The 18905-nt window shown below is 29.4% G+C and overlaps 2 protein-coding genes across 6 annotated transcripts; one reads left to right on the top strand and one right to left on the bottom strand.

The window, feature by feature from the left end:
- Positions 1–786: 786 nt before the first annotated feature.
- On the bottom strand, positions 787–4958 carry LOC100882496 (uncharacterized protein C2orf42). 2 transcript variants are annotated; one of them, XM_076531425.1, is made up of 8 exons: positions 4671–4958; positions 3851–4239; positions 3437–3760; positions 3135–3354; positions 2864–3069; positions 2653–2764; positions 1864–2571; positions 787–961 (listed from the first exon to the last, which is right to left on the bottom strand). In XM_076531425.1, the coding sequence occupies exons 2-8, from the start codon at positions 4235–4237 to the stop codon at positions 792–794; spliced, it is 2127 nt and encodes a 708-aa protein (XP_076387540.1). In that variant the 5' UTR covers positions 4238–4239; positions 4671–4958; the 3' UTR covers positions 787–791. The 2 variants fall into 2 exon arrangements, with proteins under 2 accessions (XP_076387540.1, XP_076387539.1); XM_076531424.1 differs by having other exon boundaries at positions 1864–2764; positions 4671–4957.
- A 3209-nt stretch (positions 4959–8167) lies between these two features.
- LOC100882126 (E3 ubiquitin-protein ligase MARCHF5) lies at positions 8168–12103 on the top strand. 4 transcript variants are annotated; one of them, XM_012295168.2, is made up of 7 exons: positions 8168–8389; positions 9054–9276; positions 9788–9950; positions 10029–10237; positions 10345–10663; positions 10749–10905; positions 10980–12103. In XM_012295168.2, exons 2-7 carry the CDS (start codon positions 9102–9104, stop codon positions 11133–11135), a joined length of 1179 nt encoding a protein of 392 aa, XP_012150558.2. In that variant the 5' UTR covers positions 8168–8389; positions 9054–9101; the 3' UTR covers positions 11136–12103. The 4 variants fall into 4 exon arrangements, with proteins under 4 accessions (XP_012150558.2, XP_012150559.2, XP_003707540.2 ...); XM_012295169.2 differs by having other exon boundaries at positions 8169–8389; positions 10411–10663; positions 10740–10905; XM_003707492.3 differs by having other exon boundaries at positions 8170–8389; positions 10740–10905.
- Positions 12104–18905: the final 6802 nt, after the last annotated feature.

Raw genomic sequence — 18905 nt, 5'->3', positions numbered from 1 at the left:
TTATATACACTTGTCATATGAAGCTAGTTGTAATCATAAATAGAAATATAATATTATAGTAATAAGTTATAATTGTATACATAGGCACAAAATAATTTTACAAAAATATTAAAAAAAGTTTCAATTATTAATATTTTTTAATTTATAATTTACTATTTATAATTTCACCATTATTTTCAGTATATAAAATGAAACTGAATGTTTATTAAATGATGTAAACATATCTTTTTTTTACATAACATCTAATCTATTATATGTATGTATTTACAATATATCACATTTTTATAAAATGGTAATATGTATAATTTAGCACACTTTTTGTAATAATATTAACATAATTGGTAATACATATATTTGTAATAAATTAACTAAAGAATATACTATTACTGTGAATTTATCTAATGAACAGTAGATATACTAATCTTACAATACAATGTAATATGATTACTGATATTATAAAATGAGTACATAATTTGTATTAAACAAATTTGTTATTTGTTATATCTATTTTTTACAAAAAACGTAAAATTAGATCAGTCTTAAATCTTTTACAATAAGAATTTAGAAATTATTTTAAAACAATAACTATTTGCTTGTTTCAACATTGTTTCTTAAAACTTCACAATTTCTTCATTATTTTTCCAATAAAACATTAAATTGCGTATTATTTTAAATATATTGAACATATCAGTAAATTATATATTAAATCATTTGTTTTTCTGCTAATGATACTTTTCTCTCAAACGGTAAGGAAATGAGAATTTCATAAGAAAGAAGAAAATACTATTCATTCAATAATTCTTTAATAATGCTATTTTTCTCCATTTTTGATTCGTCTCATTTTTTACGTGACCAAATTCAAATCTAATTCTAAGCTCACCAATTTTTGATATTGGTAAAATATCTGGTATCCATTCAATTAGAAATGGTGTTGGTTCAACTTGATTTGGTGAAGTATTTCCTGTAAAGTATACAAATATCTGATAAATTATGTTAAAAGTATACATTTATTTATATACTAAATATGTATTAAATTAAAATCTTTAAGTAAAGTTGATATTCAAAGGGTTATTCTACTTTAATGTTAAAAAATTAACACTTTCGCTACTACTATTGACGCACGCATTGTAATCTAGTGTGTACTGAATACCTATTACTATTTCGATGTTTCTACAAGAAACAGATACGTCGGAATTCCTGTAACCGATATTGTAAAAATAATTGATAAAGCTCGATGTATGCGTTAGCAATAACAAAAAAATTTATACAATCTTTTCCCAGTAAATACATCATATGTTAAAATCAATTTTTTAGTATATATTTATGTGCTTATATATAATATCAAGAAATTATTAAAGTAATTTAACTGTATTTTGTTTTAACTTTTTCTCTTGCATCTTAAAGAAAATGCTCATAAAAATATTTAATTAGTTTGCAGACAGCAGAATGATATTTATATATTTAATTTACTATACATTTCAAATAATAAGATGACTAAAAGTATATCTTTTAAACTTTTTATTATACCTGCTCCATTTTGATATTCTTTAAGATAAATTATTATTATGCTACCTATAAAATAATTAATCACACTAATTAAAATTTATTTTAATTCGATAATATTGTTTTAAATAAGTTTGTACATCAAAATTACCTACACTATAAAACTAACTTTTATTTTCAACATGCCACTTTTTTGTTAAGAAATATTATAAAACATAATATAATAAAATCTTTTAAAAACTGTTTAATATTATTTATTATGTTTTATTTAGAGAAAAACTTCCTAACAATACTTTAATCTTCTTCTTGTTAAAGTAGAACAACCTCTTAACATTTAATAAATATAATTTTAATCCTTACCGACTTTCAAATACGTTTTTAATTCTAGAGGCTTAATCAATGCATTATTATTTGTTTTTTTATATCGATCTATTTCCGTTTCTTCTCGTTTGTACAATTCGTATGTGCCATCTGCATTTTGTACGAAACTTCTTGTAATTTCTAAAGGTATAAGAGGAGTTTCAAAAATACTCTTTACATGTAAAATGTTTGTAATTTGCCATGTATATTTAGTAAATGTACCTAAAGGTACACCATCTTTTCTAACAAATGCTGTTGTTGAATTTGGCAAACGTTTTTTTTTACCACCACAAGATATTCTTTCTCGCAAACAATCAAAGAATATCTGTGGTACATGAAAAACTAATGGATCTGGTTTTCCATCAAATTGAAAATGCATAGTCTGATTTATTCTTTCAGTTATTGATGCAAGCCATTTAATAAAAGGTAAGTTTATATTAGCTTCATCTAAATCTTCACAAGGATTTTGATATTTTTTAACAACATGTAATTTTGTTTTAGCTTTTCTTGGTTCTATTGAATTCAGATTATTCAAATTTATAATATTTGTACTTGTTGGTTTATCATTTCTTTTTCGTTTTGTTGAAATTGGCTGCTGTGAAGTATTATTTTCTGTGGTTGTTATATTTCCAGTATCATATGATACCAACACATTCTTATCTACCATTTTTACATGATTGGTATCAATTAATTTCATATTATGCACATCTAAAATAGTATTTGTATCAAGGATTTTTAAAGTTCCAGTATTCAGTATTTTTATGTTATTGTCATTTAAGATATACTGACTGTTGTTAAGCATATTATATTTAGAATCTATGCTTGCATGGTTATCTATTATTTTAACTGAATTTCCACTAACTTGTACACCACCTTGATTAATTACTTCTAAACTGTGCACCTAAATTTCGAAACAGCGTTAATATTTAATTTTTGCGTAACACAACTTATGTACATATAATCGCGTACATGTGCAAAATCAAACTTAATAAATTCTTACCTGTGGTATTATATTATTATCTTCTAATAATGAGCGATCACATTCTACTTCAAGATTTTCAACAATGTTATGTGGTAGAATTGTAGAATCCAAATTCATTGAATCTAAATCTAATCTATTTCCATCTAAACTTTGCACTGTCAATGTATCATCACGAAATATTAAAAGATGTGTATCTGTATCATGTGTAGTTAAACCATCAAGATCTACAATTTTTTAATGTAAATACTTCATTATTTTATATTTAATATTTTATTAAGAATCCTCTTACCAATGCCTACTATCCTATCTTGTTCATTATTCTGCAATACTGTTGATAATGGTTTTGGTATACTTAAATCGTTTTGATCTAAATTAATATAATAACTAAATTCTTCTGCTAATTTTGTATCACTAGCAAATGCACAAATACATGCATAAAAATGTACACAGCGTTTATTTTGGGAAGATTGAGCTATATCTGTTTTATCTTCTCCTGTCCTTGGTACTCCCTACATTAATTTTTCATCATTTTAAAATGTTATTGAACATACATAATATTAATACAATTTGACTAATATTATTTCTACTTACTTTAAAAGTAGAACAAGAACAGAAGTAGCGATGTTCAATTCTATCTTTTAATTTAGTTACAAACAACGAAAAATGAAGATAGCCTAATGGATGTTTAGGTGAAGCTTTGCACTTGACTGCCATAATATTTTTAGACACACGCTGGACTAAAGGACCAGAAGTTTCAGTAGCTAATAACCAAATTTCTTGTTTCATTTCATTATTTACATTTAAAGATGATAAAATAGAGTTTCTTAATGTTAATGGCTGTGCTTCTGCATAACATCTTAAGGCTGCTTGTATATGTTGACAGGAAGAAACAGGCACATCAGATGAATTCTTTTCCTACAAGAATAATCATATCTTTCAATAAAATATAAATGTTCTAAACTTTGATATCATAAAAATATTTCTTTTATTATTGGTAAAACTTACGTGACATTTAAGAACACTAGTGTCAAAACTTCTTTCACAGCTATCGACAAAACAGAGTGCCGTAGATTGTGAAATAAGTGTTGTCATTTCATTAGAAATTGTTGTATTTATTAGTGGCAACTGAACAAATCCACGATAATCTGGGCCTTTATCACGTACGCGAACAGAAAAAACTTGAGCAGTTGTGCCTGTGATAAGTTTACAAGCTTCAGTTGATAGTTTCCTTTTTTCACCAGGTTCTTTAAATACTGCATCACAATATTTATTTTTACAACATAAGCCTCTGGATCCATTGTAAGTTCCACATTTTGGACATTTACGAACTCCACGTAATGTTGCTTTTCCTAAGTCTGATAAAAGTTTCCGTAGGCGATCTTCATTAGACATAGCTATCAAATATTATATTTGTTGTAATATATAATAGTATTTGACTTAATATGTGTAAATATTTAAATACAAATGAATGATACATATTCAAGTTGATTGTTGTTATATTCTATTAAATTTTCTGTTGAATATTATACATTATAAATGCTCTAATACTAATGAAAATATAAAAGTGAAACAAACTATAATTGTCTATTTCATAGTCATTTTGGTTTTAAGAACATCAATGTAAACAACAATAAATTGTGTATATTGAACTAAAATTCGATTAAAAATCATTACATAAATAATAAAAATAATATATATAAAATTGATGTTTTCGTATTCGAAGTGTTGGTCAAGTTTTTTTTACAAATTACATTTTTTTTGTTTAACATATTCTATGAACTGTAATTGATACATATATCAAAGATATAGCCCTTGCTATTCTTACCTTTTGCAGTGACAACAATGATTTTAGTAAAAGAATAAATTGATATGTCTTTCACCTGCAATTATATTGCAGAAAAGTTCGCTTTGGGTAGTAAATAAACAAGGTTCATTTCATAGACTGAGCGAGCATTTGCGAGCGAGCACAAACGAACATACGTCAGTGTTCGTCTTGCTACTTTATTAGACAAGCACCAACAGACACTTCCCAGCACTTCCGCTATATTCATTGGTGAACGCTCGCTGGTAATAACTATTAATGTAATAACTACACATATACTCTGTTCTACGAGAGCAGAAACTAACTAGACAGCGTTTTACGCAGCTAGGAAGTTTCTATCATGAGAGTGATGCCCTTCTACAGTCTATTTCTACCTTTGTGATCATATACACGATGGGAAAAAATTAAGAAATAGTAAGAACAAATAATAATGTAACAAATATATAAAATCAAAATAATATTTACTCAATTTTATCAATATAAAAATTCATATTAAATTAAAATTGTGAATTAAAATTATATAACTCTTTCCTGTCATAAAAAGTTTAGACATATGTACATATATGTTATGTCGATCGGAACTGCTTTCACTCGTTCTGTGAAATATATAGACCTGATCAATTACTATTCGTAAAATATATAAATGATAGTTAAACTAAATTTTTGTTTGAGGAATTTTTTGAAAATTGAAAAGAAATTTTTCATGCAGTAAGCGGGACATTCTAGGATCAACGAGAATATAAAATTACAAAACTTTATGTCCGCTAGGTATATATGTTATATATATATATATAAAATGCACTTGCGTATAAGCATAGATTATAGAATGTGTAGAATTAAACTCAGTTCACATGCGCAGAATGAATGAAAATTTGCAGTCTAATGCGGAATTAGAGTGTCAGAGCGTCATCGGGTTAATATATAGATGCGATACGGAACAGTCGCTCTGACGCAGAGCACCACTGTCCTTACTTCATCTCGCGCGTTGCTATTTTGCTTTTTGTCATCGTAAAAAAAAAAACGACGTTGCAACTTTCTAAGGGTGCAACTAAAAATCTGCTCTATCGCGTGGTATAATTCAATTTTCCACTAGACCCTCACTTTTTGAGATAAATTGAAAAATATACGTAAAAATTGGTGCAAAATCCATGTCTCCCGACGTTCAATGACCATTTAAACATGTGTAAACATTCAGAATGCATAAAAAGCAGATATCTTTGTATTTAGGAAAATCTATAGAATCTTTTGATACTGTAACGCGAGCGTACTTGTTATCATCCTGAATATAGTCAGTGAAGTATGGCGACACGACCGTGAGAATATTTACAGAGCGCGTCTGTACTTTGTTATATCGATGACCATAAATTAAGAGCGAAATTTAAACTATCTGAGCGTGCAATCATGTACAATAGACAAAGCTTATATTGTTAAAACCACTCGACGTGGGTGTTCATGCTTGGGAAAGTTTGGGAATCCAGAGAATAAACATAGCTTCATTTCGAATGTTTGTAGGGATTAATTTATTAGGGACCGTATCGAATTCGTTGTTTTCGACTAAGTCGCGTACAGTTCTTGAAAGTTTCAAGATCTCCTACGAATATCCTGTCTTTTCATGCACTCGAAGAGGGTCGTAAATTTTCGCCTAGTACAAGGACTTTGTTTTCGCGTTCTCTGGGTCTCACGCTTTCTCTACGCACACGTTCAATGTTACGTTCCCGCGTCTTGGCGGAGCCTCCACCACCACGCGGCTGAGGGTGGACCACAGCCAGGAGAAGGGGCCCACATCGGACGGGGGTGGACTCCTCCACTATTGGACAAGGGATGATCCTGAGGGAGGATCCAGGATCCAGCGAGGAAGGGGCATCGATCCGCATCACCTGAAGATCTCCTCCGCCAAGCGCAGAACGATCAGACTAATTTTGTATTTCACACGCTCGAGTTGCTCTTGTAAAAATAAGTACTTTGTCAATTATCGGAATAAATAGTTGGACTTAGTCGTTTTCCATCTTAAATCTGTTTCGAATCATTTCTACACACCGCGAGCAGAGCGCTCAGCGCTCCACGGGTTAACTTATCCACATCCTAAAATCCCTAGACCGCGAACGGTAAACGCAACAATACAAACAGAATCTTAGTATCTTTTATAGTTACCCCACAAAATTGGTTCAAATTTTCAAAATGTGTTTTTTTTCAAACTCAAATTTCTCAAAAACTGCACGTGCTGGAGAAAAACAGGTTGCAGATTCGTAATCAGCGCAAAAAAAAGCTATAAGAATCACTGAACGAAAATCGAAACGTCGAAAAAAAATTAAAATTTGTTGGACAGAATATAAATATGCACAGCATATAAATCACTACGTTTCCATCGAGGGTTCAAATCGGGTCAGAGTCGGGTTAGAGTGGGGTTTGAGTCGCGGGTTGGAGTTGCGTTAGGGTTGAACATTACCAACTGCACAAAGTCAACTACCATATTCTGACATGTAAAGGAGACCAATATTAATTTTACAATATCAAAATAACATACAAAAATTATTTCTCAGATTACAAGATCACCGACAAAAAGTAATAATAACCTCTTCTACACCGATTAATACAGCACGTGATACACAATGCAATTTGGATTTGTTATGTTGGCAACACGAACTCGACTCTTATCGTTTCCACCGAACCCAATTGAACACTACCCTAAAATTTTGTAGGGTAGAGTTCAACTAAACCTTTGGCGTTTCCACCGTACGAGCGCTGACCCCAACCCGACTCTAACCCGACTCTGACCCGATTTGGACCCTCGATGGAAACGTAGTCAATGTATGAAGACTTAATATGAATAATTGCAAAAATTGTATTGACATTTTTAAATTTCCGCTAAGGTAAGTCAGCGGAACACTAAAGATCATAATTAATCAAACAACAAAAAGGAAAAATAAATAAACTAATTGAAACTTTGAAATGAATTAAATGAACTAAACAACTAAATTAAACTTTTGAACTTCTTTAATAAACTTTAACAAGGATTAACCTTTAAACTAATAAAATGAAACTGAATTAACAAAACGAATTTTAATATATTGCTCTACTAAGTGAAGAATACGTGCGTTACTTTCTAGCTCTGAGAATTAAATTTAATGAAATCAGATTTCTAATTGAAAATCAAGGATAATTATGAATTTGTTTTACAATTTGTTTCATTTTCTCCAATAAAATTAATATTTATAATTAAAGTGTCGTTAATTGGCTGCCTTATCATCCTTCACTTATTAGATAAGAGTATTTACAAGTTGTCTATGATTTCAGTTTACAATTTATCAAATACACCCTGTGTTCTTCTTCAACTGAATCTTTTTACAATCTAAATTTTGCGCGTTTAGAAGTTACATATTTCATCACGAGATGGAGCCGCTTTTACGTTATGTTTCGCTTCTTCTATGTTCATACAGAATTAAGTTGGCAACGAATGCCAGCACACAACAGTGGTATGTGTTAGTAAATTTTTACATTAGCATGTTGGCCAATATGGGCAGCAATTTCACGTAACTTTTAATCATTACTAATAATAATAATAAAAGAAAAAAGTAATAAATGTATTTTTAAAGTGAGTTACAAAAATTGTAAATTTTTAAAAATAATTGTGTTTTTTGACATGATATCCTAAAAAACTATGCGTGGGTACATGATTTCGTCCTAAATGTGTAACAATGAATTGTTTATGAATACTATTTCAGGTAAAAATTGATGAAATTTCAATTTCAGTTATGTATTTTTGTTCATACACTCATCTTATTGCTAACATATGATACTATTAATCTGGTTTTCTCTTATAATTTATTACATTTGTATTTGATTGATTAACTTTTTTATGAAAAATGAACTTTGCAATATGTTGCAGTACATTATTCTAATGTAATTCTCAATAACTAGTAAATGATCAACTTCATACTGATGTACCAGTTGTAACGAGGCTGCTGTATAGAATCATTATATTATTTTTAAACAAACTTAGATGATTGTTAAATTTAATGAAATAGCTGGGTACATTTCCTTTAGATGTTTAGTTTTACAATTTTATGGTAAATATAACAATACATAGTATGATATAAATAAAAACATGTCTAGGGAGATAAATTTTCGTTCAATTAATGTAGATGATATATATTAAATTATGTATATGTGTGTATTTATATGGTCTTATGCAATGTCCTTGAAATTTTATGTATAATGTAAGATATTAATAAGTATCTGAGGCTAACTTACATTAATAGATGTTTTAATATATATATACCTATTTCACTAAAATTTTAGTGAATTTTATTTTATTCGATTCAAATCATTATTAACTTAAATTAATGAATTGTATACCTTTATGAAAAGTACAATTTACTTTTGCAGGCGTAACGTAGTGATGAAATACTAAAGGCCCTGTTTTTATAAAACAAAATGTCGGATAACAATTTACCACATATTTCATATGGACGTGATCCTCCTGGTAGTATTGTACGCATAGAATCTGAGATCAGATCTAATATTAGTCGTATTTCAACTATAGAAGAGACCTTAAGAAGACTTGGTACAAATCTAAGGCCAGAATGGCAGATTAATGAATCAAATAATGGTAAATTATTACAAATATTTATATGACAATTAACAACTCTTAACTTGACTCTTTCACTGTGGAAAAATCTTTAAGGAAGCTATCTAGTATTTTATGATACAATATAATGTAAATTATATATTATAAATTTACATTTATTGTTAAGAATAAGGAAACATTAAAATAATTTTTGGTATTTATTGCTATACAACATGTATGTAACTATATGTCTATATGTATTTTGTAAAATAATAAATGTACATATTGGATATATACATACATTTTAACTTTTGTATATACTAATGAATGCATAAGAATATATATATGTCCATTTTTTGCAGTCATGGGGTTAATTGTATGGAAAAATTTGTCACTAGAAAATATAAATCAGTGAATGAATCTATAGAGTATGAGTATAGGCTACACTTTGATTAGTAATAAATTTTAGTTTTAAAAGAAATTTGGTGTCTTAACTACAAATTATTATTTATATACTTAAATTTGAAATAATAATTAATATTTCTTATTGAAGAGGTGCATGATGTTCAAGCTGTAATAGTTGCACCTAATGAGGAACCTTCAGCAGTGACATTATCTAAGTCTATGGAGAATGCACAACAAAGTGATGTAACTGATGGTGCATCTTCACCAAATCAACCAGAAATTAATGCATCAACAGTAAATTCAGAGGATGAGTATGTGTTTTTCTTTTGGTTAAGTTAATTAAATGTATTCTATACATTTTACTGACTATCTGTTTTTATTCGATATAGTAAAAGATATTGTTGGGTGTGTTTCGCCACGGATGAAGATGATGCAACAGCTTCATGGGTAAAACCATGTCATTGTCGTGGTACTACAAAATGGGTTCATCAGGGATGTATACAAAGATGGGTTGATGAAAAACAAAAAGGACGTGCAGGTGCACATGTAGCATGTCCACAATGTAACACAGAATATATTATTGTATATCCAAATATGGGTTGGTTCTTTTAATTTTAGCACAAATTTTGAATTAAATAATGATAATACTCATTATTAATATTAGTACTAGCTAGATAATTTATATATTGTAAGTAATTATTTTAGGGCCGTTAGTTGTAGTACTAGATACAATTGATGGAATAATTTTTCGAATCTGCCCTTTTATGGCAGCTACCATAGTTTCTGCATCTATATATTGGACTGCTGTAACATATGGAGCTGTAACTGTTATGCAAGTAGTTGGTCCTAAAGATGGCCTAGCTATATTGGAACAAGGTGATCCTTGGGTGTTGTTAGTTGGTTTACCAACTATTCCAATACTGTTAGTATTGGGTAAAATGCTGAGATGGGAAGATCAGGCACTTCTTCTTCTGAGGCGACATGCATGTAAAGTTCCTATTTTAAGGCATTTTTTACCCAGCAGGTGTGTGTTCAAAAGTAGATTTAAAAGTTTGAAATAAATATATAATTAATTTGAAATTATGTGTCTATTATTATAGTTATTCTAGTGATGACAGAGCACAATCTGAAGAAGTTCCACCTATGAGTGACCCAGTATCTGCAACACGTATTCTTTGTGGTGCACTCCTACTACCAAGTATTGCCAGCATATGCGGTAAAATATTTTTTGAAAGTATACACTCCAATTTTCAAAGGACATTGCTTGTACGTATAAAATATATTTGACAAGAAACTGGTTATTACATATATTTTTGAACATTTTGTGTGAAATTTTGTAGGGAGGTATAGCATTTATAACAATAAAAGGTGCATTCAAAATTTATTATAAACAACAGCAATATGTAAGACAATGCCAACGTCGGATACTGGATTATACAGAGAATAATGTTACACTGTATAGAAGGCAACAGAATTCTGAGACTCAGACAAGTTAAATGCATATAAACCATCCTTCGAGAAGATATTATCAAAGGACAGTATATCGTTTCAGATTTAGTGTTATTAAACTTATTAGAATACTTCTATCATAAATACGAATTTTCAATATACCATCTACTTTTAACAATATAAGCGTGGGTACTATAATCAGGTTTAAAGGATACGTAATTTATGTGTTTTCCATATGTATATACATGGAACATTGTCATTATATATATAAATTCAATAATAAATTGTGCTCAATGTGAAACATTTAAGTAAAAGGCATTGTACATCTTAAATGTACTAACTGAATAACAATAATGTCCATAAATCCTTACTTAAATAGTAATTAAGTATTGTGTAAAAATGATATTTCTTTACCATGCTTTAAATTTATCTGTTTCAAATTTAATATATCTATAACGGAAGGATTATATTTATTATAATAAAATTACAAATTTCTAATGCTTTGGAAAATAAGTAGAAGTGTCTTTTGTAGTAATTATTCATATTTTAACTTCTTGTAAATTGGAATATGATGTTTATAAAAATTTATTTCTGTCATTGGTAAGTCTTGGAATAAATATTAAATGTATACAGGGTATCTACAGTTTAAAGGTAAAAACTTCGATAGTGTGTAAAAGGAACTGGCAAACTAAAAAAAAGTTGTTTGATTACTTCATTTTGCAGAAAATTTCAAAAATTAATGTTAGAATTTATTCTGGTAATATTTTGTACATTACAGTTGCGATGCAGTCTCAGTTGCTCTCTTGAATTCGACGCGGAGGAATGGTATTTTAACCACTCTGGTCACAATGCGAGAAACTTTGAAAGAAAAAATTTAATCGGTCACAATTAGTGGCGGTGACAGAAAATGTTATATACATTGGGATGCTATACAGAAAAAAGATAAATAAAAACTCAACATTTATTAACACATAAGCAATGTTTTAATAAATAAATTTACTTATAGAAAAGATAATTTTTTAGAACAAATTATTTTTATTTAAAGATAAAATCCATCCTTCTTTGATTGTCCTGATAAAATATTTCAATAATTTTGGGTTAAAAGACAAAATAAAAAAATATTAATATAGTTCACTAATATCAGCAAAGTTATATTTAGATGCAATTAAGAAGTGATTAAGTGTGATATGTAATATCTGCATTGTTGCAAAAATTAACATTTTAAATAAGTGTAAAAATGAGCAATCTTCCTTGTTTTTTTTTTCTGGAATATTTTTTTAAATAGAATAAATTCCACTAAACTTCTAAAAGTCCTTTAACTGACTCGTCTTTTATACATTCCTGAAATTTTAACATTTAAATTAGAGATGACCTCTATATTAAAATATATATTCAATAAAAAAATTTTAGAAGAAAGGTTTTGTTTTACATAAATACTTTATTCGTGGTAATCATACAAAATAAGTGAATATCAATTTAAATCAATATATTGTGTTTTCCGTAATTAAACGAACCTAGATGAATAACTTCCTAACAGTACATATAATATACTGATGAATTTTTATCTTCATTGAGTTGCAGCAAACTTGTCAAGAATTGAAAGTGATTTTCACTTTCTTTACAATACAGTAGAATGTAAATGGATTTTTATCAGTTTTAATTTACTAAAAGTCCGAAATTGTTAGAAAAATTCGCATGTTAATCGATGTCAAGGAAAAATATTGTTTGAATTGGGTAATAAATTAACTTCAGTGTCTGTTAAGTAACATGTTTGTTTGTAATTTATAATTCATACATGGTTGCTACAAATACAAGTTACCGGTAATTAATTGATTGTAATTAATAACTTTTTATTTGAATTATAATAGAAATATTAAAAAGAAAAACAGATTTTTACACAGATAATGATTTTTTTATTACCACATCTGATTCCCTTCGGGAAATGGGGTAAGATGACATACTTATTTGAATATTAAAACATTAGAATGATCAGAATACGTATTAAGAAACATTAGAACATTAAAACGAGACATTAGAATACGTATTAAGTACTCTAAATTTCAAAGTCTAATTTTTACATTTAACATATCTTTATTTAATAAGGTAATTACTTAATAGTACATATTAAGATGGCAACTATTTCCAACTTCTAAATTTTTTTTCGGTATTTCCTAGGATGACTCTAATTAATAAAAAGACAATGTTTACAAAAGTTAAACTTGACTAGATAATAGGGAAACGTCCCCTGTAATCTTTAATATTAAAACAACTCTTTAAATTTTTTTGCAGTCACTTCTGTCGATTAACTACTAAACTACTGATTGTACCAAAAAATGTGACTGATAAATGTTGTAGACCTAGATACAACACATCTTTTACATTGTATTACTTTCTTCTTTAATACATGAAAAATAACAAGTGAAAATGGCCGGGAGAATTTTTAAAATTTTTCTTCACTTTTGAAACTTAAGATGTATTCTGATTTCTTATAAGAAAAGATTTAAAAAATATTTATTTTTTATTTTGCAAAAGAAGTTTATATGCATATTATCTGTAATAAGAGATAAAAATGTTGAATGAAAAATAAATCGTTTATTAATTTTGTTATTTGTTAATTCTGTCTATTCACAAATGTTTTCTTCCTGTCTGTTCCATTTAATTCAAAACAAATCGCTTCAATTTCGTCCGATAGGTAAAATCCTGTTATCCAGTCCTGTTATTTGGTTCTTCCGAATTTATTATATTTAATCATTTTCAAGAATTTTCCATTTTTTCGAAAGAAGTATTTTAATTTTTGGAAAATAGTTATTTAGAGTCTAAAGCAGAAAATCTATTTTATACTACTTCTTACTGAATAACAGTAAGTGGAACATATTATGCTTTAAAGACAAATATAAAATAAAAAAAAAAATGTTTTTTCCATTTTTTTTTTTTTTTTTCGAAAACAGTTCACAGTACGAAAAAATATCGTAAAAAAGGTGCGTTCTATCTAGATCTACATACTTTTATTTGACACATTTTTTATGTAATCAGTAGTTTAGAAATTATTTAGAACAACCTATTTAAAAAGTATTTAATTCCACTGTACAAAAGCCAACTGATTTCGTGAGGGCTACTATGAAATTCTTATAGATTTTTGCGAGCTGAATACGAATCTCAAATCCGTTTTTCTCTAGGACGCACCAGTTTTGGAGAAAATTAATTTCAAGAAAAATTGCAAATTTTCAACTTTGGAAATTTTTTGTGCTTTTACCGTAGCAGCTATTCAGAGGCTTTTTACACGAGAAGAATCTGTGAATTATCCTGAATAAAACTATATAAATTGTTATTACATTGTACATATTTAAATACGTTTAAATGATGATCAAAATAAGAAAGACACCAAAAACGCACCAATTTTTTCTGATATTTTTCAATTTATTTAAAAAACTATGGGTCTAGGCGAAAATCTAACCATCGCACATGACAGAGCAGACATTTCTGCAGAAGAAGGCATCAAGCGAAGTTACAAAATCACCTTTGCTTTCTTTTTATAAAAAAAATAGTTCAGCAAAACACGCACCGCTGTCAGTGATACTCAAAGTTGGCGCGGCGCGGCAGTCGGCCCTGCCTATTGTCTTGGAGTAACGAAATAATTATTTCGCGACTCCCGCGCCGCGCCAACATTGAGTACCACTGACAGCGGCGCGTGTTTTTTAACCGACTTCGAAAAAGGAGGAGGTTACTCAATTCGATCAGTATATTTTTTTTTTTTTTTTTTTTTTTTTTTATTATTATTTTTATTTTCTATGTGTGCCCGCCTATTACGCCTAGCTGGATGCACCGATCGGAACGAAACCTTTTGCATCTGGTAGGTTCTGACTCCCCGTTGGTACCATTATCAAAAAATTTTTCATTTTTCAATTGCAAAGTGTTGTTATTGCAAAAAAACCGGCAACTTTTGAAATAAACTTCTCTAGATTTTAGTGCGCTTTTAATATCTTATCACGGACATGATTCTGAACAATTTTGTTCATATAAAAATTTCGCGGAAAGCTTTAGTTTTCGAGATATTAGCGAAAAATTGTTGAAAAGTTTTGAAATCAACTTTGGACGATTTTAATGTCCTTTTAATATGTTATCAGGTGCACGATTCTGAACAACTTTTTCCTTATCCGCAATTAAGGGGAAGCTTTAGTTTTCGAGTTATTAGCGAAAAACTATTGTTACTAATACAGTATTCACTCCGTAAATGTTACTTTTGCCGGTCTCGATTGTACATTTACGGTAGAGGTCCTACATTCTTTGTAGTGTGCCGAACGTAGAAAGAGACAGCCATACAAAAGACAAAGAGGGATAGAGTTTCGAGCGTTCGGCAAACATGAAAGACTCGTGCGTGTTGTGTCTTTTAAATTTAAAAATTAAAATTCTTTATTTTTGGTTTTTCGTCAATGGAACTTTTACCATCGTATTTGTCTCGTTTTTCTGATTAAAATGACACCAAACACGATATGATTACGATCGTAATTACTTATGTAACAAGCCATAAAAGTTTGGGATGTAACATTTACGGTAGAGGTGCGAATTCCTTCTAAAGGCTTGCTATACAAGTAATTATGATTTTAATTATACCGTGTTTGGTACCATTTTAATCAGAAAAACGAGACGAATACGATAATCAAAGCTTCATTGATAAACCCCAAAAATAAAGAATTTTGATTTTTGAATTTAAAAGACAGAAGACGCACGAGTGTTTCATGTTTGCCGAACGCGTCAACTTTCTGCTTCTCTCTCTTTTCTATTCGCCGTCCTCTTTTATGTTAAAAACTTTAATCACTCGTTACACACACAATTGTTAACGTAATTATATCATGTTTGGTGTCATTTTAATCAGGAAATCTAGACAAATACAAGAGTAAAAGTTTCATGAAAAAAAAAATAGTAAGAAATAAGAAAGTTACAATCTTTTCCTTTGCTTGCATTAGTATGTGTCTCACCGATATTCAATCCTCGTCGTTTCGGCGACCGATCCTGTTTCATTCTTGACTGATTTCGAGGGGGATCCCCCAGTAGTGGGGATACAATTTTAACATTTACGGTAGAGATCTTTTTAACATTTATGGAGTGAATACTGTATATTGAATTCTACGTATGCCTCCGTGCCTCTGGTGGTGTATGAGTCAACATGCAATCGCCGATTATATTTACCAATTTTACAATTAATAAAAAAAAAAAATTGAAAAACGAATATCCATGTTGTCTTTTACTTAATTATGTTCATGGCATTTACGCGGACAAAAAAAAAGCCCGGAAGAACTATCTCACAGTATCCTATAAAATTCTCCCCATTCCACTAAAAAGCGTGAAATAAAATAATTTTAAGAAAAAAAATACACCGACTTCGAAATGCACTAAAAAGTATAAAATAATTTCTATTTCATTCAATCATACAATTACGTCACAGATATGAATGAAACCTATTTACTCGTTAGGTAGTGTATTAAATACATTTCAACCTTTTCGGAGGCGGCGCAAAATTAAAAATACCTCAGTAAACGTTGCTGCCAATAACCAGTTGACTGTGGTATGGCGTATTGGAAATTAATAAATCCTGAAAAAGAATACGAACCATTATAGATATATCTGGTAATATACATAAATGTAACGACTGCATCTTCATTTCGCAACGTTTCTGATATAAATGAAATTGAATCGACTTCGTTCGCATGTGGAAGCCATGGATCTAAGAACCTATAAACGGAGCCCACAACGCGGGAATTACCAAATTTGCGGCAGATGGGCTCTATCTTTATAGTATATGCGGCGATCGAGTCTTTTCGTCGCATACTCTATGAATCTAGATAGACCATAGTTCCATTCTATACGCATTAACACCTACTTCGCGGCGTGCTGTCGAGTTATATGTATAGAAAAAAAAATAGCTATACAAGCTTTGCCTATGTTCGGCTGTGCAAAGGTTGACATGTTCAAGAAAATCTTTTAATTTTGCGCCGCCTCCGAAAAGGTTGAAATGTATTTAATACACTACCTAACGAGTAAATAGGTTTCATTCATATCTGTGACGTAATTGTATGATTGAATGAAATAGAAATTATTTTATACTTTTTAGTGCATTTCGAAGTCGGTGTATTTTTTTTCTTAAAATTATTTTATGCTGAACTATTTTTTTTATAAAAAGAAAGCAAAGGTGATTTTGTAACTTCGCTTGATGCCTTCTTCTGCAGAAATGTCTGCTCTGTCATGTGCGATGGTTAGATTTTCGCCTAGACCCATAGTTTTTTAAATAAATTGAAAAATATCACGAAAAATTGGTGCGTTCTTGGTGTTTTTCTTACTTTGATCATCATTTAAACGTATTTAAATATTTACAATGTAATAACAATTTATATAGTTTTATTCAGGATAATTCACAGATTCTTTTCGTGTAAAAAGTCACTGAATAGCTGCTACGGTAAAAGCACAAAAAATTTGCAATTTTTCTTAAAATTAATTTTCTCCAAAACTGTACGTCCTAGAGAAAAACGGATTTGAGATTCGTATTCAGCTCGCAAAAATCATACTCTATAATATCAAATCGTAACGTAACGCGTAACGCGTAACACTGTCACGGTTATATTGTATTCTATTACTCTCTATCATACTCACTATAGTACAAAATCATAACGTAACGGTGTCACGCGTGAGGCTGCCAAGGTTAGGTTAGGTTACATCTGTCACGGTCATACTGTACTCTATAGTATAAAATCATAACGTAACTGTGTCACGCGTAACACTATCATACTTACTAACCTAACCTAACCTAACCTAACCGTGACAGCTTTATGTGTGACACCGTTACGTTATGATTTCATTCTATAGAGAGTATGATAGAGTATAATATAACCGTGACAGCGTTACGCGTGACACCGTTACGTTATGATTTTATACTATAGAATATACTATAGAGAATGATAAAGAATGATATTATACTCTATAGTATAAAATCATAACATAATGGTGCCACGTGTAACACTCTGAGGCTTATTCCGCACTCTACAGTACAAAATCATATCGTAACTGTGTCACGCGTAACGCTACATCGCTTATACCATACTCTATAGTATAAAATCATAGCGTAATGTTGTCACGCCTAACGCTACCCTCTGCATTCCACAGTCCACGGTCCACCCACCATATCACTTTGGAATCGCATTCACACGAAATAGGCGCGAAGTGCATTGGGGGGTTGGGCCGCGAAGCGGCCAGGGGGCAGAGCCCCCTAATTAGTATTATAATAATTAATATTATTATTTTAAATATATTAATATAGTTACATTAAACATTTAAGGTAAATTGATTTTGTATTACTTAGAAATAGTGTAACGCGAAAAAAAATTTTAAGCGAATTTTCATCAAGAGTAAATAAGGGCCACTTTGGAATATATAAGCCATTTTTATGTGTCATTAATAAAAAAAAACAAATTGTTTTAAATTTTTTTCTTATACAATTCATTCCATGTAATTAAAATACATAAAAGAAAAGAAATATTTAAAAATAAATTTTATAAATTTATTCATCATCATAATATAAAGTAAATTATTTTGTTTAAGTACAATAATTTTTCTTAATCTATAAGTATTACATAAAGTAACTGAAAAAATTTCTTTTAATTTATGTACCATGAAACATTACATGATTTTATTAAGATATCATCTTTATTTTTTAGATGTATGATATCTATATATACATAATGTATATGTATACATATGCATATATATCACATAACGTGTAAAAAATAAAGATATACATATATATATAAGTAATTATCACATGTTTT

Source organism: Megachile rotundata, chromosome 4 (assembly GCF_050947335.1).
Source record: "Megachile rotundata isolate GNS110a chromosome 4, iyMegRotu1, whole genome shotgun sequence".
NCBI classification, from domain to species: Eukaryota; Metazoa; Arthropoda; class Insecta; order Hymenoptera; family Megachilidae; genus Megachile; species Megachile rotundata.
Note: the sequence above shows the minus strand (reverse complement) of the source record. Positions and strands in the feature narration are given on the sequence as shown.